At 42.2% G+C, this 24,557-nt stretch overlaps 1 protein-coding gene across 3 annotated transcripts; it reads left to right on the forward strand.

Annotated features, from left to right (window-relative positions):
- Positions 1-224: 224 nt before the first annotated feature.
- On the forward strand, positions 225-23,880 carry RNF19B (ring finger protein 19B). 3 transcript variants are annotated; one of them, XM_070774300.1, is made up of 9 exons: positions 229-980; positions 12,189-12,394; positions 13,574-13,718; positions 16,033-16,195; positions 16,851-16,965; positions 18,212-18,352; positions 19,277-19,484; positions 21,936-22,067; positions 23,048-23,880. In XM_070774300.1, the coding sequence occupies exons 1-9, from the start codon at positions 361-363 to the stop codon at positions 23,514-23,516; spliced, it is 2,199 nt and encodes a 732-aa protein (XP_070630401.1). In that variant the 5' UTR covers positions 229-360; the 3' UTR covers positions 23,517-23,880. The 3 variants fall into 3 exon arrangements, with proteins under 3 accessions (XP_070630413.1, XP_070630401.1, XP_070630409.1); XM_070774308.1 differs by having other exon boundaries at positions 13,577-13,718; XM_070774312.1 differs by lacking the exon at positions 21,936-22,067 and having other exon boundaries at positions 225-980.
- The last annotated feature ends 677 nt before the right edge of the window (positions 23,881-24,557 follow it).

Genomic DNA, 24,557 nt, shown 5'->3' on the forward strand with positions numbered 1-24,557 from the left:
ACAGGCCGAGTAAACTATTTGAGTTACCGTCTTCTCAAGATGGCGGCCCTGGAGTCACCTGCCCTCCGAGGAGGCGGGGCTCGGCCCTAGCACGCCCAGCACGCCCCACCCGGCTCGGCCCCGCCCAGCGCCCCCCCTCCGGCATGGGAGGTGCGGGTTGTGAGGTGTCTCCGCGAAGCGCCTGCGCAGTGGGCATCGGCGCGCGGGGCGGAGGCTTTATAACCACTTCGTCGGTACTGCTCGGTTTCTATCTCTGGGAGGGCGGCTGAGGCGGCGGCGGCCGGGGCGCCGGCTGTGGGGGCGCTGAGGCGGGAGCTGTGGTGGCGCTGGGCGCCCCTCGCCCCTCGGCCTCTGGGGACCATGGGCTCTGAGAAAGACTCCGAGTCGCCGCGCTCTACATCGCTACACGCGGCTGCGCCCGACCCCAAGTGCCGCAGCGGCGGCCGGCGCCGGCGCCTCACCTTCCACAGCGTCTTCTCCTCCTCGGCCCGTGGCCGCCGCGCCCGAGCCAAACCGCAGGCCGAGCCGCCGCCCCCGGCCGCGCCGCCGCCGCCCACCCCGGCCCAAGCCTCGCCGCCCGAGGCGCTGCCCGCCGAGCCAGCCGCCGAGGCCGAGGCGGAGGCCGCGGCGACAGTGGGGCCCGGGTTAGACGATGAGGAGGCGGCGGAGGGCGGTGGCTCGGGCCCGGAGGAGGTGGAGTGCCCGCTGTGCCTGGTGCGGCTGCCGCCCGAGCGGGCCCCGCGCCTCCTCAGCTGCCCGCACCGCTCGTGCCGGGACTGCCTCCGCCACTACCTGCGCCTGGAGATCAGCGAGAGCCGGGTCCCCATCAGCTGCCCCGAGTGCAGCGAGCGACTCAACCCGCACGACATCCGCCTGCTGCTTGCCGACCCGCCGCTCATGCACAAGTACGAGGAGTTCATGCTGCGCCGCTACCTGGCCTCGGACCCCGACTGCCGCTGGTGCCCAGCCCCGGACTGCGGGTGAGCGCGGGGGCGTGGCCCTGGGGCGGTGGCCGCGGCGGAGGGGACCTGGGGCCGAAGGCTAGACCCTGCGTGTGGCCGGCCGTGAGGGGCGGTCCTCCACGCACCGTGTGTGTGTGTGTCCGTGTCCCAGCTTGGAGGGAGAGGTGAGGGATGACCAGAGGAAGGGAGGCCAGGCGGCAGTTACGGCGGGTAACCGGTAACCATTGGCAAGCCCAGACGGGTGAGGTGAACGCACACAGTACCCAACCCCTGCCTGAGGACTTGAGGTGGGGGTCGAGCAGTGGGTAAGAAGGGAGCTGTCCATCAAGTCAGGAGGCAGCCAGAGGCTGTTTTTGGTCCGGCGAACGCCCCTCTCCAGAGGAAGCGGGAATCTCTGAATGAGGACAGGGAGGGGATATCTGGCAAAGGACGGAATAAGAACATCATTCTGAAAGAGCAGCGCTTTGGAGGGGTGTGTCCAGTTGACTAGGGGCAAACTTCGCAGCGTTGCAGGAGAAGGTGTGCTCTTGCTGAGACCACCACTGCTGAAAGTTGGGATGCAGGTGACTGAAATGGCTCTAGCGGGAAAGGACAGCTCACTGGCAGCGCTCTGGGGGCAACCTGGGCATTGTGGTGTGTCTTCTGTGCCTGGCTATTGTGTGGCCACCCCAGTGGTCCTTACACTGCTGCCTTGGGCAGGGTGTGGAGTGGACAGACCCTTTCTTTGTCCAGAGAGGCAATGGGGGCACTGAGAAGGATGCCCAGAGATTGATATGATTAAGAGAAAATGTGGTTTCCCAACTCCTCCGATCTTGAGTTCTTGATGTTGCACTGTGTAGATGCAGAGACTTAATACCACCAGATTTTGCCATCTAGAGAATTCAGTGGAAAGCCCCCCACCCCACCCCCGGCGCCTCCCGCCCCCACCCTTTACTTTTAAAAATCTGATTGTGTTACTGTCAGTAATAGTAAGTTAATAATAACATCCCATAAATGGTTGCCTGCAGGAAAGAGGGACATCAGAGTGTGTCATTACCTGCTCTGTGACCTTGGCCGGATCATTTTATTCTTGTGTGTCATGTTTTGAGGACAGAAAGGGGCTAGGGACTCCTAGTAAAAAGCTGTATGTTCTTTTCTTTCAAAAGAACTAAGGGCTTTTAATCATAGCCTATATATCAAGGCTCTTTCATGATTTCCATGATGCTGCTATTTGTCTCCTTCAGAAGAAGCTGTCATAGAGTGTTTAGGCGGGGTGAAAGTGAAAGTGAAGTTGCTCAGTCGTTTCCGACTCTTTGGAACCCCATGGACTGTAGCCTATCAGGGTCCTCTGTCCATGGGATTCTCCAGGGAAGAATACTGGAGTGGGTTGCCATTTCCTTCTCCAGGGGATCTTCCCAACCCAGGGATCGAACCCGGGTCTCCCGCATTGCAGGCGGGCGCTTTATCGTCTGAGCCACCAGGGAAGCCCATGTCTAGGGGGGGTAAGATGAGTTAATTTCTTATTATTTTTCTATTCTGCCAAACTTATTTAGAATGTATGTGTTATTTAAGCTCACTGAGATGAGGTTTCTAAATTACTTTGAAATGTGGTGGTCAAAGGTTGAGGTGTTTGTCTATGGTAGGTCACTTTCACTTTCAGTTATTAATAATAAGTATCAGAAAAAAACCTTGTAGGCCCTTGGAAAAGTTTGCTTTTATCTGGAGATCTGGTAGTCTTCCTAGCCTTAAGAGGTTAATTTGTGTGGTATTGAAGTTTTACAGACAGTATTGATCTATTTTCTGAACTAAGGGAATATTTACTTAAGAGAACACTATTTGGTTCATTTTGGAACCAAATTTGGTTCATATTATCTCCTTTTTGAGATGTGAATTTCCTTGAATTTTAACTGAGAAATGTGGGATCACTGACATTTTATTTCTGGGAAAGTTCTCTTTTTGTTTATTTCTCTGAGTCAATCTCTGTCTTTGCTCACATCAATTAAAATGGACAGGAATTAACTTACAATCTTGATGATAACTCTACACCATTCCTGACTTGGAAGTTATTAAAGTATTAGGCCATTTTTATATTAATCAAGTATTGAATTACTATCATATTATCATCCAGAGTTTTTTTTTAATTAGTTAAAAAATTATAACAATTTTAATATAACTTTTAAATCTGTGGGTTTAAAGAAGGTGAAGTGTAGGGAGAGCAAGCAAACTAGCATCTGAGTATCCATGTGCCAGGCATACATAATTTAATTTGCTCCTTGCAACATAATAAGATACATTTGATCTAGTTTTACAGATAAGGAAACTGAAGTTTAAATGAATTGAGTGACTTATTTAGGGTCATACAACTAGTGGGTGGTGGAACCAGGCTTGGAACACTGGTGTTAATTCCAACCAAGGCCAGTATGCTTCTCTCTCAAAGCTTTAGAAAGCACAAGCTTATCAGCATTATTGGGGATGCTACTGTTTGGGTCATTTCATCAAGTGTGGCCTACAACATTGAGAGAGCCAAAGAGGCTAGAATCTGGTTTCTTTTCTGATTCTTCTTGTTAACTGCCTCTTACCTACTTTTATTTTTCTTATCTAATATAGGCCTAATCTTTTCCTTCCTTGAGAGGCCTAATTGATATTTTCAGAGTGTTTTGAGAATTCAGGTGAAGATATTAGATAAACAGGGAGTAACTTTGTATTTCTATCACTTCTCAAATAGGTGGGGATGTGGCCAGTGGTTTTGCCATCTCTTTTTAATGTCATGAGAAAAATAGTTGTTTTGTTTTAATCAAACTGTTGTTCTTTTGGGTCAGATAAAAGTCATGGATGAGAACTAGAAGAGAAGCCTAAGACCCCAGTTATTTCTTCTCATACCTGATCATCTTACTGACCACAGATCAAGTTTCTGTCAGCCAAATTTATCAAGTTCTTTACTCTGTGTGTGTGTGTGTGTCTATTTGGTGGGGTGAGGGGAGCATATGAGTGATCTTACAGAGTTCTGATCACTAGTTTCTCTGTGATTGCTCATGATAAAAGCACTATATGTTAAAAGATTATTTGCTTATGAATATTTTTGGAACATAGAAAAAAGTCTTGAATTTTTCTTTTCCTATACTTGAATACAATTTTATTATATTCATAAATAAGGAAACCAATTTCTGTGGGAAAACTTTCACATTAATATTATTAAGTACAGTGTTACTGAAGGTAATCTTTCTTTTCTTTTTTTACTGTGCATGCACAGTTTGTGGGATCTTAGTTCTCAGACCAGGGATCAAACCCCAGGCCATGGCAGTGAAAGCTGCTGAGTCTTAACCACTGGACCACCAGGCAATTCCCACCAAGTATAACCTTTAAAACATGCTTTCAAATGAGATAAAATTCATTCAGAATACAGTTAACTGACATTTTTATAGTCCTTTATAATCTTCAGACTGTAACTGTTTTATGCAGGTAGATGGTGGTAAACTCATTTGATAAAGGAGAAGGCAGTTCAGAGAAGTTTAAGTGTGGGACCCAGTGTCTCACAGTTGATAAATAGTACAACTGATCTGCTATCCTTTAGAGTCTCTACTTAAGCACAGGGTCTTTTCAGAAACCTCCAAATCATGTAAACATGTAATGTTTTCCTCTCAAGTGCCCTGTCTTTAAATCTTTCAGAAGCTCTAGATTGTTGTTGTTGTTGTTCAGTCACTAAGTCATGTCCAGGTCTTTGCGACTCCATGAACTGCACCACGCCAGGCTTCCCCGTCCTTCACTAGCTCCCTGAGTTTGCTCAGACTCAAGTCCATTGAATCAGTGATGCTATCCAACCTTCTCATCCTCTGTCACCCGCCTTTTTCTCTTGCCCTCAGTCTTTCGCAGCATCGGGGTCTTTTCCATTGAGTCAACTCTTTGCATCAGGTGGCCAAAATATTGGAGCTTCAGCTTCAGCACAAGTCCTTCCAATGAATATTCAGGGTTGATTTCCTTTGGGATTGATTGGTTTGATCTCCTTACTGTCCGAGGGGCTCTCAAGAGTCTTCTCCAGCACCACAGTTGGAAAGCATCAAATCTTCAGGGCTTGGGTTTCTTTATGGTCCAACTCTCACATCCATACATGACTACTAGAAAAACCACAGCTTTGACTATATGGACCTTTTTCGACTATACACTATCTAGGTTTGTCCTAGAAGACTTGAGGGTTTGGCAAAGGAGACAACAGAATATTTCCTGGCATACAGGGGGCAGATCTTCTGTACAGATGAATAGGAGATAAGACTGTCTTGACCTAAATTCTTTGTGCAGTCCACCACTTCAGCCTCTCATTGCTGCCTTTGTCTCCTGCAGAGTCCCCCTGCATACCTGTTCCCAGAAGGTAGTATTGTCTATTGGCCTTCCTAGACAACTGGACTGAATTATCTTAAAAACAGGAAGCTTCTGTTTGTCCCTAATACATTTATGAGAGAAGAGTAAGCTCCCTGAGCAAGACAGATTTCTCAGTCAGTGAGGGAGGATTTTTCCTTTCTGAAGCTTTCTTGAATCTTTTCTCTTAATTTAGCTCTTTAGCTTCATTTTTGCACCTCTGTATCCCCTACAATCCACCATTTACATCATCTTCCAGCCCAATGTATCTTTCTCATATTTGCCAAAGTATTCATTCTAAAACAGAACATTTTATATCAGTCGCCTGCTTAAAACTGCTCATACCTAACCTATAAGATGACTTCTTATGTCTTTAAGAACATATTATTTATATGATCTATCCTTATGATTTAAGAGCCTTTATGGTTTCCAACCATCTTTTGATCTTATTTTCTATTTTTCACCTACATCAGTATTTCCTCAGGGTATAGGTATTATTGAAAAGAAAAATGTGTTGGGATTGAATAAGCTTGGGAAATGTTGGATTGAACAAAATAAAGCAACCCTTATTTCTGAGCTCCTTAGACCCTTTAAACAATTCTGATATACACTGTAAATCTTGTTAATGCTAATATGCAGGGTAAAGAAACATATTTGTTTTTGTTTTTTGATGACATCTTTAAAGCAGACCTGAAACTTTGGTTGTTTGTAGTTCTCTGAGCTCCTTTAACAGTTATTCTGGCCTGTCTTCTGTTAGTGTCCTTATTTAACACTAAATCTTGTGCTCTGAGTAAATTGAGAGCTCTTCTAGACTAAGATATCTATGTTCCAACTTTTTCTACAACTCTGAACAAAGTCTTTCAATTAGGTCCCAAAAGAATGGTATGAGTAGTTAAATTTTTGATAATGGAGGTAAAGAATACAAACACCACAGTTTTGAGAGGAGAAACAGATAAGAGAAGGGTGGGCAAGAAGAGGACAGACAGGTAATCAGCGGTCCTTTTCGGAATCATATGGTGTTGAACCTTAGGTGAGGTCTGAGTATTGCAAAAAGAACTTAGACATGGTCCTCTTGACAGGATGTTTGGCCTGGTGGAGGAGACAGACAGATAGTTATAAATGCAGTGTAATAGATATTGAAGAAAATACAAGTGTTCTTAGAAGATGAATGAAAGGTTTTGCATGATTGTGTCACTAAAGACTTCATGGAGGAGGTGATACCTAATCAGGGCTTGAAGAATATGAGTAGAAATTTATGGTGGCTCAGACGGTAAAAGTGTCTGTCTACAATGTGGGAGACCCGGGTTCGATCCCTGTATCAGGAAGATCCCCTGGAGAAGGAAATGGCAACCCACTCCAGTACTCTTGCCTGGAGAATCCCATGGATGGAAGACCCTGGTAGGCTACAATCCATGGGGTCGCAAAGAGTTGGACACGGCTGAGCGACTTCATTTCACTTCACTTCAAACAAAGATGAGGGTAGAGAAAATTAGGCGTCTTAAACCAGAATGTTACAAGCAAATGCGTGGAGGTATGTAAATTCAGGACTAAGTCTGCGGTCTAATTTGGTTTGCCTCTGGATGTACAGTGTGGGGAGCATGATCTGGGAAGTGACTTGAGATTGATCTGAAAAGGTAGACTGGATTCAAATTGGTAGGTCTAAGTATGCCATGCAAAGAAGTATAGATTTGAAGGAATTTTTTCTTTCTTTCTTTTTTTTTTTGAAGGATTTTAAGCAAAAGAGTAACATTATGATAGATAAACTTTTGGCATTGGAATTTGGATTGGAGTAGGGATAAGCAGACCAGATAGTCTTACAGTTGTCTGTTCAAGAGATGACATGGTTTTGAACTAGGGCAGTAAAAAGGAAGGTAGTGATAGTATGGCTCACTCGGCCTGTGTCATCCACCCTTATATATGTTCAGAGTCTGTTTGTAAAGAAGTTACATGGCCTGGAACAGTGAAGTATAGACATAATATAGGAACACATTTCTTTAACTACCAGGATTTGTTGGCACTTAATCAAATTTATACTAATGGGATTTCCATCCCCCCAGGCTAGAGTAAGGTATTGTGGTCTAGCCTGTCACATTATAATGTTTCTGAAGATGGCAAATTGACAGAATTAATAAGTTGTATGAACTTAAGAGGGAGAAAGGATGCTTCTGTTTTCTTGGCATCATGTAATTTCCTAGACCTTACATTTAGCTTCTAATTAGCAAACCTGAATGCTCTGTTGAGCTAAGAAAGCAGAGTAGGAGAGAGATCCAATGTAGGCCAGAGAAGAGAAAGAACAAAACAGTTTTTTTTTTCTTTTCTTTTTTTGACTACCTAGAGTAGGAGATTGCCCTATTCAGAATATAGGAATTTACTCCTCAAAAGGGCTTATACAGAATTTTAGGATTAAGTTACAATAATTGGCATATAGAAAGCCAATAGATACATAGATAAGTTTAAAAGATTGCTTTAGGGAAATGTAATGGCCCAAGAGAAGAGACCTGGGTAAAATAAAAAACCCAAAGAGGAGAGGGTCTCTATATCATTCCTTCAAAACAGGTGTTTTAAGCATGAATCAGTGTGCTAGACCCTGGAGATTAAAAAATGGTTGGTATTTTTTCTTGCTTAGTCTGGTTGGGAGAAGCATACATAAAAACAGATATTTACTGTATAATGTGTTAAGTATTGTGAAGTAATTATGCACAGACAGGAAGTGGGCAACCAACTGCCTGGAGAGGTTAAGTGGATTTTATAGAAAGGATGACATTTGAGCTGGTTCTTAAACAGATTAGTATTTGCCAGGGCAAGAAGTAAGCAAAGGGCATTTCAAGGCAGAAAGGAATAGAATATGCAAAGGCCAGGAAGTACGACAACATGTGCTGTGTATTTATACCATAACTTTCAGGGCAAGATCTCAAATGCAGTTTTAAAACATGTTTAGTTACACTTGAAAGCGGCAAGCACCTATACTTCCATTTTAGGGATAGAATCTAAAGTTGGGAGATTTTAATTAGCTCAGTGTCATGCAGTATGAGTCAGGGGCAAAGAGCCTAGACCAGGCACCCAAAAACCGGAATGCCAAGTCTCGTGCCCTGAGTAATTCTGTGTCACAATAATAGGTTGCTGTAGGTTCATGAGTATTTGAGGTTATTTTACTTCCTTCAGAATTCCACACCCAAAATTGATATTGTCAGTCCTATCAAATGTTCTTTAAAAAAAAAGAAAAAGAAAAATCTGTTAATACCACTATGTGAGGTAGAAATGTATCATGAAATGTTCAAAGGCTTCCTGACTGGCAATCTGTCTAATTTGTATTGTCTTGTCTGAAGTTGACTTAATACTTTTTTCTGAGATCACCTAGTACCTTTTTTATTTAACACAAAATAGCAAGCAAATCACTTTCTTCAAGAAAAATGTTGTTTATCTTTAGTAGTTATTTTGCAACTAGGTGGGATAAATTTGCTCAGAACTCCTACAGGATATGAATCATTTGCATTTATACATTGAACTCACTTTGCTCTTTTTGAAAAGTGTTTTAATACAGCCTGTATTGTGTAACATAGATGAAACCTTGTCATTGATATTTTCAGTGTCATTCTCAAATCAACTTGCAGAATCTATGATAAGCCTGGAACTTAAGTTGCTGTCATAAATATCTAGTGTACAATCAAATAAGCAAACTGTAAAATAGATCTAAGAAAATGCTATTATTCTTTTGTTTAAGTTGTTTGAGGTCTTTGGCTGTTGGAGGAGAGCATGGAATAGGGGATGACAACACCAAGCCTGCAATCGTTGACTTGTTTAAAAATTGTTTGAAAAAAAAAAAAAAAATTGTTTGAACTTTCACTACTGCTGTCTTCCCTTCTTCGTTTGTTTAAATTACTTTTTTTTTTAAATTCTTATTTTAAATGCATCCACTTACTAGGGTAGCCTGTGCATTTAGTTGAGATTTTTAGAGTTAGAAAGGCTAATAGTTGTAAATACATTGGATTGTTTGTAGGAAAATAATTCTTGCTAAATAAACATGAATTGTAAGAAACAGTTAATTCTGGTTGGTGCTGATAGATTCTGAATTGTGTTTCATAACTAAGAATATTTTATCAGAAGGGATTAGGAGGAAATAATCGCCATATTCCATGTTGATTAATAAGACTGATGAGTGGTATTCTTGGATTCTGGAACCTGTCAAGAAAGAAGATATTTCAAGGTGTACATTCAAGTTGGAAAAAATTATGGAAAGATAAAATGAGCTTTCAATTGTCTTTCAGTCTGTCATCAGGTCAATTTCACTGTGAAACCTAAAAACGAAAAAGTATTGAAATCATAAAACTCCCAGAAGAAAATATAGGAAGAACACTGTTTGACATAAATTGTAGCAGTATTTTTTTTTTCATCTGTCTCCTAAAGCAGAAGCAATAGCAAAAATAAATGATCCTTGGACTTCCCTGGTGGTCCAGTGGATAAGAATCTAGCTGCCAATGCAGGGGACGTGGGTTCGATCCCTGGTTCTGGAAAATTCCACATGCCCGGGAGCAACTAAGCCCACTTGTTACAACTACTGAGCCCAAGCTCTTGAGCCCATGAGCTGCATCTATTGAGTCCGCATACCACAACTCCTGAAGCCCATGCCCTGGAGAATGTACTCTGCAGTAAAAGAAGCCGCCACAGTGAGAAGCCCTGAACCGCAGTAAAGAGGAGCCTCTACTCACTGCAACTAGAGAAAGCTTGTGCACAGCAACAAAGACTCAGCACAGCCAAAAAAAAAATAAGTAATTTTTTTAAAAAGTATTTCTTAAAAAAAATAAATGAGACCTGATTAAACTTAAAAGCTTCTGTACCACAAAGGAAACCATTGACAAAACAAAAAGACAACCTACTGAATGAGAGAAAATATTTTCTAATGATATGAGTGATAAGGAGTTAATATCCAAAATATATAAGCAGCTCATACAAATCAACATCAAAAAAACAAAAACAGTCCAGTTGAAAAATGGGCAGACTTGAATAGACATTTTTCCAGAGAAGACATACAAATGACCAACAGTCACATGAAGAGATGCTCAGCATCATTCATTAATCATCAGAGAAATGCAAATTAAAATCAGTGAGATGTTACCTACACCTCTCAGAATGGCTATCATCAACATGGCCACAAATAACAAATGCCGGCAAGGATGCAGAGAAAAGGGAACCCTCATACACCGTTGGTGGCAATGTAAATTGTGTCACTATTATGAAAAACAGTATGGAGATTTCTCCAAAAATTAAAAATAGAATTACCATGTGTGCATGCATGCTAAATTGCTTCAGTCATGTCCAACTCTTTGCTACCCTGTGTACTGTAGCCTGCCAGGCTCCTCTGTCTATGGGATTCTCCAGGCAAGAATACTGGAGTGGGTTGTCCTGCCCTCCTCCAGGGGATCGTCCCAATCCAGGGATGGAGCCTGTGTCTCTTATGTTTCCTGCATTGGCAGGCAGGTTCTTTACCACTAGTGCCACCTGCGAAGCCCCTGGAACCCAGCAATTCCATTCCTGGGTATTTATCTGAAAAAAAAAAAAAAAAAAACCCAACACCAGTTGAAAAAGATACATGCACCTTTATAGCAGCATTTATAACAGCATTATTTGCTGTTGCCAAAATATGAAAGTTGCCAAGATATGCAGTTGCCGAGATATAAGACTTCCCTGATAGCCCAGCTGGTAAAGAATCTGCCTGCAATGCAGGAGACCCCAGTTCAATTCCTGGATTGGAAAGATCTGCTGCAGAAGGGATAGGCTACCCACTCCAGTATTCTTGGGTTTCTCTTGTGGCTCAGCTGGTAAAGAATTTGCCTGCAATTCAGGAGACCTGGATTCGACCCCTGGGTTAGGAAGATCCCTGCAGAAGGGAAGGACTACCCACTCTGGTATTCTGACTTGGAGAATTCTGTGAACTGTATAGTCCATGGGGTCACAAAGAGTCGGACATGAATGAGTGACTTTCACTTTCACTTTTAAGATATGAAAACAACGTAAGTGTCCATCAACAGATGAATGGATTTTAAAAATATGGTGTACATATACAATAGAATGCTACTCAGCCATAAAAAATGAAATTTTGCCATTTTCAACAACATTGTTGGACCCAGAAGATATTATGCTAAATGAAATAAGCCAGAGAAAGAAAAATATAGATGATATTACTTATATGTGCAATCTAAAAAATAAACTAGTGACTATTAAAAAACAGACACACAGATATAGAGAACAAACTAGCGGTTACCCTTGGGGGAGAGGGGAGGGATATGGGACAGACAGGATAGGGGCAGGGCATTAAGAGGTACAAACTACTATGTCTTAAAATGTTACAGGGATACATAGTACAACACAGGGAATATAGCCAAAATTTTATAACTATAAATGGAATACAGCTTAAAAGTTGTGAATCATTGTTGTACCCCTGAAACATATAATATTGTACATGAACTATACCACAGTTTTTTTAAAAGTATACTTGCTTTAGTTTTTTCTATTGTTCTTGATTATACAAATGTTCTGTCCTTTAAATAAATTCTGATTTCTCTAAATATAGCAAACCATCGAAAGGAAATAGTTTTGTACCCTTATTTATGAAACTTGCTATGACAAACTGTTCCCAAAGCAGCTTAAACTATGACTGAATACATGCTAGGAATTCAGGCTGAAAGTCCAGTTGTTAAGACTCTGTGCTTCCACTGCAGGGGACATGGGTTCAAACTCTGGTTGGAACTTTCTCACACAGAATATGCGTGCGTGTTACACATATGTGTGTTCTTTCCTCTATATCATATGAACTGTGGGGTACACCAAACAGTGTTACCCCACTGGAACCAATGCATAATGTCTTAGCTTATTTATATCTTGTCCTATTTCCTTACCCAGGTATGCAGTTATTGCCTATGGCTGTGCCAGCTGCCCAAAGCTGACCTGTGAGAGGGAAGGCTGCCAGACTGAGTTCTGTTACCACTGCAAGCAAATATGGCATCCAAATCAGACATGCGATATGGCCCGTCAGCAGAGGGCACAGACATTGCGAGTCCGCACCAAGCACACTTCAGGTCTCAGTTATGGACAAGAATCTGGACCAGGTATAAGTTGGCGTAGTCTCATTTGTCTCTTTATTTGATATTTCATAATGTGAGCCCAAAGTTGGGAGAGATTACCTTAATGTATGATTCAAGGATTAGAAAGCAGAAACTATTTGCTAATACTCTCAATACTATATTTAATATGTAGCTTCTCTCTCTGGCCGTTTATAGGCTGTCCAACCCAGGTGAATTGGAATAAAGCAAAACTGAATTCTGTAGTTTCTACCTTCTTAGTAATATGTCTCAAATTGGAGAGCAGTTAGGTACTTTTGCTAGGGGCATTTTCAGTCCTTTCATCATGAGCAGAAAGACATTTAGTATTAGACCTATCCTGTTTTCCTACTAGCTTTAAGTACATCACTGTTTTTGGAAGTAGGGTACAGATTTGAGGAAAGCAAATGATGTTAGTATGGATTAATGATTAACCTTAAAAGGAGGAATATCACACATTCAGTTTCAACCTTGCCATGTCAAAGGAAACCTGTTTTAAAATGTCAGTGGGCTTACTAACTTTTATAAATGTGCTTTATTTCACTGATGTCATTTGGGAAAAGCTAGTAGGAAAGATTTACCAATCACTTTTTCCTGGCACAACCTAATCTCCTTTTTGTTTTTAATAGGTTAGTTCCTAGCTTGCTGTGAAAATTACCAGGTGTATGCTACTTAGCACACACAGTGTTTTTAGGTTTTGAATTTTAAAGTATCATGGCAAGAGGCTGTGGAGTGTGTTAACAACAAACCACAGTAATACTTGTTGAACCTGTGAAAGGAGTTTCCTGAACTAAGATTTTTCAAGACTTAAAGCCAAATGCAGGCTACAGACTGTTCTTCCTGTAGAACTGTGCTTTTAATTTGCCAGCCTATTGACTGCTGAAATTCCATTTTTCTTGGAACCATCTTTCTCCCTAGGGAAGTCTCTTTGCTCAGAGTGTGGCTCACGTGCTGTGTAAGATGCCAGTTTGGGGGATAGGCAGCTCAATATGAGACAGGATCCATTTTATGAAATTTCCTGAGGTCTAGACGTAGCCAGCCTTCCAGCGAAGTGGGTTTGCACAATCTGGAATCCTCAGTCAGAAATTCTTGACTGTCTCATTTCTTATGCATACTCCTGGGAATAATAAAACCAAACTAGGTTTAAATAGGGGTATTTTTCTACCCATTCTTCTTCCCTCCCCTCAGCAGATGACATCAAGCCATGCCCACGATGCAGTGCTTACATTATCAAGATGAATGATGGAAGCTGTAATCATATGACCTGTGCAGTGTGTGGCTGTGAATTCTGTTGGCTTTGTATGAAAGAGATCTCAGATTTGCATTACCTCAGGTGAGATGAGAATAATTTTTTTTTTTTTTTGGAGTATAATTGCTTTACAATGTGTTAGTCTCTGCTGTACAATGAAGTAAATAAATCAGCTAAAATGTACACTTATATCTCCTCCCTCTTGAACCTCCCTTCTGCCTCCACCGTCCCACCCATCTAGGTCATCACAGAGCACCAAGCTGAGCTCCCTGTGCTATACTGCTGTTTCTCACTAGCTCTCTGCTTTACACACAGTAGTGTATGTATGTCAGTCCTACTCTCCCAGTTCATCTCACCCTTCCCTCTGACATCCTTTTACGTAAATCAGTAAGAGAACAAGACCATAAAAACAGTAGGTCCATTGTTTTTATTTATAATCTTCATCTCTTACTGATTGAGGGTAAAGGATGTCAAAGAGACATCATCTGTCCTCTCATTATAGCATTCAGTTCAGTTCAGTCGCTCAGTCATGTCTGACTCTTCGCGACCCCATGAATTGCAGCACACCAGGCCTCCCTGTCCATCACCAACTCCTGGAATTCACTCAAACCCACATCCATCGAGTCGGTGATGCCATCCAGCCATCTCATCCTCTGTTGTCCCCTTCTCTTCTGCCCCCAATCCCTCCCAGCATCAGAGTCTTTTCCAATGAGTCATCTCTTTGCATGAGGTGGCCAAAGTACTGGAGTTTCAGCTTTAGCATCATTCCTTCCAAAGAACACCCAGGACTGATCTCCTTTAGAATGGACTGGTTGGATCTCCTTGCAGTCCAAGGGACTCTCAAGAGTCTTCTCCAACACCACAGTTCGAAAGCATCAATTCTTTGGCGCTCAGCTTTCTTCACAGTCCAACTCTCACATCCATGCATGACTACTGGAAAAACCATAGCCTTGACTAGACAGACCTTTGTTGGCAAAGTAATGTCTCTGCTTTTTAATATGCTATCTAGGTTGGTCATAACTTTCCTTCCAAGGAGTAAGCGTCTTTTAATTTCATGGCTGCAGTCACCATCTGCAGTGATTTTGGAGCCCAAAAAAATAAAGTCTGACACTGTTTCCACTGTTTCCCCATCTATTTCCCATGAAGTGATGGGACCAGATGCCATTACAGCATAAGGAAGCTATAAAAACTTCCTCTGAAACACCCTTCCAATCATGTTTTTCTCCAGCTCAGCAACTTCCAGTGACTGTTTTCCCTTACCTTCCAGATAGAGTTCAACTTCCTTAGGATGGTTTTTAAGGTTTTTTTTACAGTCTGGCCCCAATATACTTTTTACTTTTTTCCATTTTGCTTTCATACATACTGTATCCCAGATTATCTGTGTCTCTTCTGTGCTCTTAGCTCCCTGACCGTTCATGTTCTTTCCTTTGCCTGGAATGCCTTCTAATCACCTCACCTCCCAGCAACCCCATTTTATCTCAACCTGTTCAGTTCTTATCAAGTCTTCAAGAGCCACTTTAAATGCCATTCCATCTGTGATGCCTCCCCCCAGCTTCTTCTGCCTCATTCTTCTTTACTGACATTCTTTACATGTTCCTTTATAAACACTATGACTGTTACTTCGTTTACATGTCTAATTTTGTTAAGCTATATTATGAATCTTAGGCCGATGTTAACCTTTTTACAGTACCTTGGATGTAGTAGTCATTGAAATATTGTCCTGAAGGAGGTAATATTTACAAATTTAACATTCATTGTGTAGATGAAACACTTTCATTTCCAATTTAGCAAACATTTGAGTACTTACAGTATACCAGTTATTACGGACCTAGGAGTACATAAGACGTGACCCCTAACTTTCAAAATTGCTTACCCTGTCTAGTAGAAAAGACAGCACAAAGGGAGTAAACAAAAATGGCTGGACTCAGAACGACTAAGTGTAAAAGTGGGCAAACTCAGAGTATGAAACTGCTGTAAAGGGTGTGATGAAATATTTTTATATCTTATCCCAGGAACATGATTTGCAGTATCTATATATGCCAAGAAAACTATGCAAATCAAAGAGAGTTCCTTCACTGCAGAATACAAAATGTTTGGATGAGATGTCAAGTGTATAGACTTACAGGTTCCTGTGTAGTATCACACAAAGAAGTAGGTTCATTTTGGTGGGTTAGAGAGGATGGAGTCCAGCAGAAAAGAATGGAAAAGAGGTTTCAAGTTTAGAGACCTGCCTTTACAAAAAAAATAAAGAGCCAGAACTCTAAATAGTTTCCCCTCATGCAATATATTCATTTCTTATAACCTTCTATAACTATTAACTCTTGCTCTTATCAAACTCTCTGGTAACAACAGCAGCATTTGTAATATTGACATTAACTTTGGCATATTTCCTCTGCAGCCCCTCTGGCTGTACATTCTGGGGCAAGAAGCCATGGAGCCGTAAGAAGAAAATTCTGTGGCAGCTGGGCACATTGATTGGTGCTCCAGTGGGGATTTCCCTCATTGCTGGCATTGCCATTCCTGCCATGGTCATCGGCATTCCTGTTTATGTTGGTAGGAAGGTAAGATGTTGAGTTCTGTCCCTCTTCCATCTTCAGATCTGTTGGTAGAGTTTTGAAGGAAATGGGGAGGAGCTTATATTTCAGAGCTGCCTAAAAGCCAACTGGTTCTTGAATAATAACATTAATTTCTTAGATGGATTTTCATAAACCCCCAAGAGATCTAAAAGTTCTTTTTAACATCCTGGGCCTGGTTTGTCTCAGTGACTTAAAGGTTGAAATGCTTACTTCATTCCCCTACATTGTCTCTTGTATTAACTTTTTCATATTAGTTTATACCTTCCTGGGGCTTCCCTGGTGGCTCAGAGGTTAAAGCGTCTGCCTCTATTGCGGGAGACCTGGGTTCGATCCCTGGGTCTGGAAGATCCTCTGGAGAAGAAATGGCAACCCACTCCAGTATTCTTGCCCGGAGAATCCCATGGACAGAGGAGCGTGGTGGGCTACAGTCCACGGGGTCACAAAGAGTCAGACACGACTGAGCAACTTAACTATACCTTCCTGGTCTGAGTTAGATTAAAATGTGAGAAAGATGTCTCTTTGAGATGAGGGACTATGTTTTAATATAGATAACTTATAAGGGAATATTTACTTATCCTTTTTCTCCCCAGCAAAAAGATTGATGTCCTAACTCACTGACAGGTATTTTCTTTCTTCTTAGATTCATAGCAGGTATGAGGGAAGGAAAACCTCCAAACATAAGAGGAATTTGGCGATCACAGGAGGAGTGACTTTGTCGGTCATCGCATCCCCTGTCATTGCTGCGGTTAGCGTTGGTAAGAAGCTAGCCAAGATTACGACTCCCTCTACCACCTGGCCTCACCCCACCCCACCTACTCCAGTCAGCTTTCTGGCCTCACAGTTTAGCCAGCTGGCCAGATGTTTCACCTTTGGAGGCTCCTACATTTTTATGTCAGACCCACCTTGGGAGTTAACTCTTGTAGGCACTGTTATTGTTATTATTATCAAGCTTCCCTGGTGGCTCAGATGGTACAGAACCTGCCTACAATGTGGGAGACCTGGGTTTGATCCTCGCGTCGGGAAGATCTCCTGGAGAAGAGAATGGCAACCTACTCCAGTATGTTTGCCTAGAGAATTCCATGGACAGAAGGGCCTAGAAGGCTACCGTCCAAGGGGTCTCAAAGAGTCGGACATGACTGAGCAAATAACACTTCACTTTCGTTATTATTATCAGCCACGCTAAAGTATCAGAGTTTGGGATCTTTTATTCTTAAGTTAGTACCTAGAACTCCATCTGGCACATAAAAAAAGGTTGAATTAAAGGATATTACTTTAAGGCCTAGGTTTTCACCTTTTCTCTTCCCTCTCCACTTGCCATAAAACCCACAAAACAAAATTTTTATATACTTAATGCCTCATAGTATTTTGGGAGGCATGAGGGTTTGTTTTAGAATAATAATAAGATAACTCCATTTGCCAGGAGCAGGTCTGAGGGTTTGCCTGTATTAATTCATTTAATCCTCACAACAGCATAGTTGTGACAGAAGGTATAGTAAGTTGTCCTGTTAGCTGGGACATGAATCAGGGCAGTCTGATTTCAGAGTCTGGGCTCTTAACAATTAAGCCTTTCTGCCTTCCACAGCAGTAAGATTTTAGAATTAACACTCAGGGGTGGGGCAGGGATCCTAAACCCTCAGTCACTTATTTCATGTTTGATTATTAATTTGTTCTGGGATTAGCATCTCAGCAATGAAGGGAAGTGGGGAAACGAAAGCAACATACATGTGCTGTGCTGGGCCCTATGCATGCATTGATCGTTGGCAGCCCAAGGAAGACATGTCCAAGGTTGTAATGGCTGGTAAATTGAATCCAGGATGCTAACCCAGGCCTTTCTGATTCCAAGTCCAGTCATCATTCTGTTAGACCAGGCTGCGTCTTTAGCACAGTCATATTCTTTCTTTGACCCTTTATAAAGTGGTTTGTCTGTCTTCACCTATGGGAAGGAGAATTCAGGACAGCTGCAACCCGATGGCTTGCTGACGTGTTTCCTTCTCTTCCCAGGTATTGGCGTCCCTATCATGCTGGCTTATGTCTATGGGGTTGTGCCTATTTCTCTCTGTCGAGGAGGTGGCTGTGGAGTTAGTACAGCCAATGGAAAGGGAGTGAAAATTGAGTTTGATGAAGATGATGGTCCAATCACAGGTAAAAGAATTTTCATTTCCCTTTGAATTTATGGGACACAAGATAAAAGTCAGTGAAATTCAGCACATTTTACAGAGAGATTGACATTGGATTACTTTGGATAATGAGCTTTATAGGAGGTAAAGTATTTTTAGCTTTTAATTTCTTTGTTCCAGAGTTATTAGGTTAATTCCTCTGGTACTTGCCTCTGTGTGGCAGGTACTCCAAGTAACTCTTAAATATGCTGGTAATAGTAAATTATATAAGTATAATAAAGTCTTATATCTGCACAATACTTTATAATTTTCAGAAGACTTTACACAGTTATTATTTCACTTGGTTTTTACAACAGCTCTGAAGAGAGAGGACTAGGGCTGTTATTATCCCCGATTAACTGGAACTTCTTTATGCCTTTGTCTCAACATCTGTTAAATGGGTTTAAGAACTTCTGAAGAGCTGGAACTGTAGCAGGTCTTCTGACTTATGCTTTGATATTGTTTCCACTTTACCATATTAACTAGCCTGAGACACAGAGATCCCCAGAGATTTTTCAGACTTCCTACTAGAATCAGCACATGACCTAAATGTATTTGGAAATATTTATGTTTGATTAGGTGGCATCTGTAGCATAATGGAAAGAATAGTGGACTCAGAATCACATGGTAGTATTGTGTGACTGACCATAGACAAGGCATTTAGTTCTAAGCTTTCATTTCCTCATCTAAAATTGAGGTTACTAGTCCCTATTTCTTGGGAAAATTAAATGTGAGCATATGTTAAAATACCTGATACATGGTGGCTGCTTGTAGATGCTATTCATTAAGTGAATAAATGAGTGTTTTTCTATATGACTGTTCTCTACTCTAAAGAGTCATTGCAAGAAGATGCCAGACCCTGTTTTGATGTTGTGCTATCTTCAATTGTGATGTTTGGTTCCATCCCCAGTGGCAGATGCCTGGCGAGCCCTAAAGAATCCCAGCATTGGGGAAAGCAGCATTGAAGGTCTAACTAGCGTACTGAGCACCAGTGGAAGCCCTACAGATGGACTCAGTGTTATGCAAGGTCCATACAGCGAAACAGCCAGCTTTGCAGCCCTCTCAGGGGGCACACTGAGTGGTGGCATTCTTTCCAGTGGCAAGGGAAAATACAGCAGGTAAGCGATTTCTGACAGAACTAGTTGGAATTATAAGAAGTAACATATCATGTTGAGCCATTTCTCTGTACCAGGCACGTCTCATATAGCATCTCATTTTAATCTAATCATCAATGGGGTTTTGGGTTTTTTTTTAACTTTTGCAATTAGAAAACAGGCTAAAAAGGTTGAGTGACACAACATAAAAATTCTGTTTTTCTTCCCACTGTACCATAGTGACTCCATATAAAGAATAATCTTGACTTCAGATCCTCCCTCTACTGTGTTAGGCTGCCTCTTTTAGGAAGGGGCAGCATGCATTTTTGTAGAATTCCCAAGACTGTGCCCTCCATTAGGCTTGTCACTGGCTTTTAGTTGAACAGCATTTATGCTGTATCTTGTTGGCTTATTGGTACTGTGACCTTATAACCTTCCTGTTCTGATTCCCGTTTGATAAGAAAAATCAATTCTATACACTTGTGTTCAGAATATGTAAGTCTTTATGACTAAAATGGTTGTGACTTGGTTGGTTGTTTCACCAGGTAGATAAAACAGAACACATTCAGAGGAGCATAGCAGATGTTACGTGAGAAGCAGTTATTTGAATGCACTGGAGAAGAGAGGCCTGAGGAGGGGTAAAGGTGATACAGAACAAGGTACAGAGGTAGAGGAGATGCTTACCTTCAGGTATCGGAAGGGCCTTGAAGTGGAAAGAAGGATTAAGACTTCTGCCTCATGCCAAGAGATAGATTAAGATGATTCGGCAGAGGCTAGAGGGAAACAAATTTTGTTTCATTACAGTGACTGTAGGAAAAATCTGTATAAAGTCCAAAGAAGGAATGGATTATATCAGTAGATACTGAGCTCTGTACCTCTGGAAGTATTTGAAGTGAGACCAGAGGGCCAACTGGCTATTAGGAGGTCAAGCAGCAGTTGGCAGATGGGCTGGATCCCACACCTGAATGCGTGTCACTCGCTTGAGAGCCTTTTAAAAATAGATTGCAGTGCCCTATCCCAGAATTAATAAATTAGAATCTCCCAGAGTGGGACCTAGGAATCTCTGTTTTGAAAATTCTCCCCAGCTGATTCTAGCATAACCATTGCACAGACCAGCTTCTGGGAACCACCCAAGGAGATGGCCTTTGTGAAAGGCCTCTTCCAGTTCTGAGAGTGATCTGTGGCAGAGCTGAAACTAGGACCCAGGTCTCTGACTCAATGCACTTCCCACTACACTGCCTCATTTTCCCGGACTAAGGCACATTCCTGAAGGGCATCTAAGGCTGGAGGAGCAGAGCAGAGACTCAGACAGCAGGATGGAGGTTGACTGAATGTGCAGCTGTAGGCTGCTGCTGACCTGTTGGTGTCTCCTGACTGTGGTTCTCTCTTGTTAGGGGATCCCGCCTCCACATGCTGGAGAATTCACTGCTGTGCTTTGTTAAAACCAACACCCCTGTAAATAAGCAGACATAATTGGGGACTGACTTGCTGAAACTGCAGCTTAGCCAGGCCAGCTGTTCCAGTTCTGTGAAAGCCTTTTATAGGAAGTGAATGAGTCAGATGGGTTTGACTGTGAAACCCATTATGAGGAAATACTTAAATGTGCAACCAAATGATATTGGAGCCAAGATAGGAAAAGCTATGGGTCCTCTGAGACACCATTGGGAAAGTTTGCTGCCGTTGTTGGAGGCTGACTCTTACGTGTCCTTGAAGCTGAATGTTTAAGTTCCTAGTACATGGAAGACATGGAGGGTAAAGTGTAAATGAGATGTGGCCTTTCCTCTTGGAGCTCACAACTGAGTGTGAGAGAGATGTGTAAATTGATTTAATACATAGGTAGTTGCTGTGAAGCACTTTGCAGAAAGTGGTTTGACGGAAGAAGGGAGGGAGATAAAGGTTCCTTTGTTGTTAAGAACTGAGTGTGAATTTGTCACATAGAGAAAGGAAACTTCAAAGAGAGGGACTAGCATATGCAAAGTCAGAGAGGTATACAATGTGTATAGGTGTGTAAGGGGAAAACATCCAATGTGATTAGGATTTAGGATCTGTGGTTAGAGGTGGAACTGGAAACAGAGCTTGGAGGCAGATCAGGTAGACCTTAAATGCCCAGTGGCAAGAGGGAGCCAAGAGAGGGGCTGTTAGAGTGATCAGGTTATTATCCACTTTGGCACTGATCTGAAAGTTGTTTGACTTGAACTTATGGCTACTGGAGACAGCACAATTGCAGTTACCCACGCGGGAGCTGTTAAGAGCCTGAAGTTAAGCAGTAGCAGTGGGGATGGAAAGGAGGGGACGATTTCAAAAGATAACTTTAAGAGAGAAAATGTGTGGGCATCTCTTTGAGCTATTTGGCATTTGGAGAAGATCAGATCAACTCAATTTGCAAGAGAATAATGTAAGAGGTATGTGCCAGGAAGCAGACTGTCTTGGAATACCCAGGTCTCATATTAACTTAAACGTCCCCTCTTTACACAGGTTAGAAGTCCAAGCCGATGTCCAAAAGGAAATTTTCCCTAAAGACACAGCCAGTCTTGGTGCAATTAGCGACAACGCAAGCACTCGTGCCATGGCCGGTTCCATAATCAGTTCCTACAACCCACAGGACAGGTATGTGAACAGTCAGATGCCTAGGAGAAGTTGCATTTTTTGGTTGAGTTTTGGCCCTAGAAGCTCAATGCCTCATGTTAGGGCTCTGTGTACCATACAGTGGGATACATGGTGTGTATACCCTGTGAATTCATTGAGCACATTCTTGGTATGGGAGTGTTTGGCATCTCTTGATTGATTCTTCTTGTTAGCACTTGATTTTTAGAGGTTTTTTCTTCCTTTTTCTTTTTTTTTTTGGCTGTTTTAACAGTGTAATTATTCACATGGAACTTAACAGGCTAGATGGGTATTCACTGATGTCTGTGGCTCTATGGTTTCTGCTCTTACGTTGATCCTTGCTTGACGTGGCTCCTTGTAGCCTATTTCTCTATTTTTGAGAAGCTCGTGTATCTGGTATGGTGTGATTACAGCACTCCCTACTGGAGAGATTCTGGTTTCTTCTCATTGTAGCGGAGAAGTAAAAAGCTGTGACTCTTTCACTTTCATATTTTGAGGAAGATAGTGTGAGGTTCTGATCCTTACTTGAATTTTGGAAGCTCATTTTTAGTTGTTTAAAGAAATTGGCAGAATAACTAATAAGGATATATAGCACAGGAAACTCTTTTCAATATTCTATAATGACCTATGTGGGGAAAGAATCTTTAAAAAGAGTGGCTATGTGTATAGGTATAACTGATTCACTTTGCAGTACAGCAGAAACTAATGCAACATTGTAAATCAGCTATACTCCAATAAAAATTTTAAAAGAAATAAATTGTCAGAGATGTTTGTGTGCGTATTTTAAATCAGCAAGGAGATCTCATTGTTCTTCTCCATCTTATTTGAGTACTAGATTAAATTTTATTTTCTCTAAAAGTGAGCTCTAGTCTACTATTTACCTATTTTTTTGGACTTTCTAATCCTGAACCCACAAACTGCTTTTACCAACAGGTGTAGCATGACCCATGCATGATTCAGCAAAGTGGATTTTGTCTCCACAGAGAATGCAACAATATGGAAATCCAAGTGGACATTGAAGCCAAACCAAGTCACTATCAGCTAGTGAGTGGCAGCAGTACAGAGGACTCACTCCATGTTCATGCACAGATGGCAGAGAATGAAGAAGAAGGCGGCGGTGGTAGTTCCGGCAGCAGTGGCAACGGTGAAGAGGACCCCCCCTGCAAACACCAAAGCTGTGAACAGAAAGACTGCCTGGCCAGCAAACCTTGGGACATCAGCCTGGCCCAGCCCGAGAGCATCCGCAGTGACCTTGAGAGCTCTGATACACAGTCAGATGACGTGCCAGACATCACCTCAGATGAGTGTGGCTCCCCTCGCTCCCAAGCCGCAGCCTGCCCCTCAACACCCAGAGCCCCCGGTGCACCAAGCCCAAGTGCCCATATGAACCTCTCTGCCCCAGCTGAGGGCAAGACTATCTTGAGGCCAGAAGATGCAGAAGCCAGAGTATGAAGTGGAATGAATGCTCCTGTTTTGAGAAGCACACTTGTAACTGCATCTTTTGGAATCTTTTTGGGGGGCAGGGATTTCTGTACTTTTATTTCAGAGATTCTCTGGTCACAGGTTTTCCCCAGGGAAATTCTGAGAAATTTGCAGTTTCTTACCAGATGAAACATGGAAATTTTGCCCTTAGTTCCATGCATCCCCACATCTCCTTCGCCCCCCCTACCCTTTTTTAGTTTTAATTTATTGGTTAAACTTATGGTGGCAATCCGTGAGGTGTGTCAAAGAGTGTACAGATGTATGTGTGTATATTGTATGTATGCTAACATATTACTGAAGGACACATTTTAATAAATAAAAATTTCTGTCGTAATTCAGCTCCTCTCATTTTCCTTGGCTTGGATAGTCCTCCAGAGCCAAGTGTTTGATTGAAACAGACCACTACATCTTTAACAGTCTATAAATCTGAACTTTCCTAATCCCAGGGAAGAAAGATGGTATTCTAACCAGACTGGAAGGAAGTGAAGTCGCTCAGTCGTGTCCGATTCTTTGCGACCCCACGGACTGCAGCCTCCCAGGCTCCTCTGTCCATGGGATTTTCCAGGCGAAAGTACTGGAGTGGGGTGCCATTCATATATAAACCCACGACTCCTAGCATGACAGAAAGCAAAGCCAAGATTGTCTTGGACTGTGTAGTCAGACTGAAGAATTAGCTGGAGTCAGTCAGATGCCCTCTAGAGGCAGCTGTGCAGTTTTCCTGTTAAGCTGTATTTACCCCTTTTTGCATTATACTCACTGTTAGAAATGTGCTTCCAAGGAGGGAAGGGGTGTCAGTTCTACTGGCTCTTCAGAAATCCCAGTGAATGTTGCATGGTTGTACGTTGGGGAACAGAGGATTCTTCCTAGATGAAGAAATGTACCTATTCTGCTTAATCACCAAGCAATACCTAGGTGTTTGTTATGCTTTCCAGTACACATTCCCTGTTGCAAAAAACAACTTTCTAGTTTTGCCAATCTAGTTTTAAGTAAGGGACAAAGGAATCTGACTAG

Source organism: Bos indicus, chromosome 2 (assembly GCF_029378745.1).
Source record: "Bos indicus isolate NIAB-ARS_2022 breed Sahiwal x Tharparkar chromosome 2, NIAB-ARS_B.indTharparkar_mat_pri_1.0, whole genome shotgun sequence".
Taxonomy (NCBI): domain Eukaryota; kingdom Metazoa; phylum Chordata; class Mammalia; order Artiodactyla; family Bovidae; genus Bos; species Bos indicus.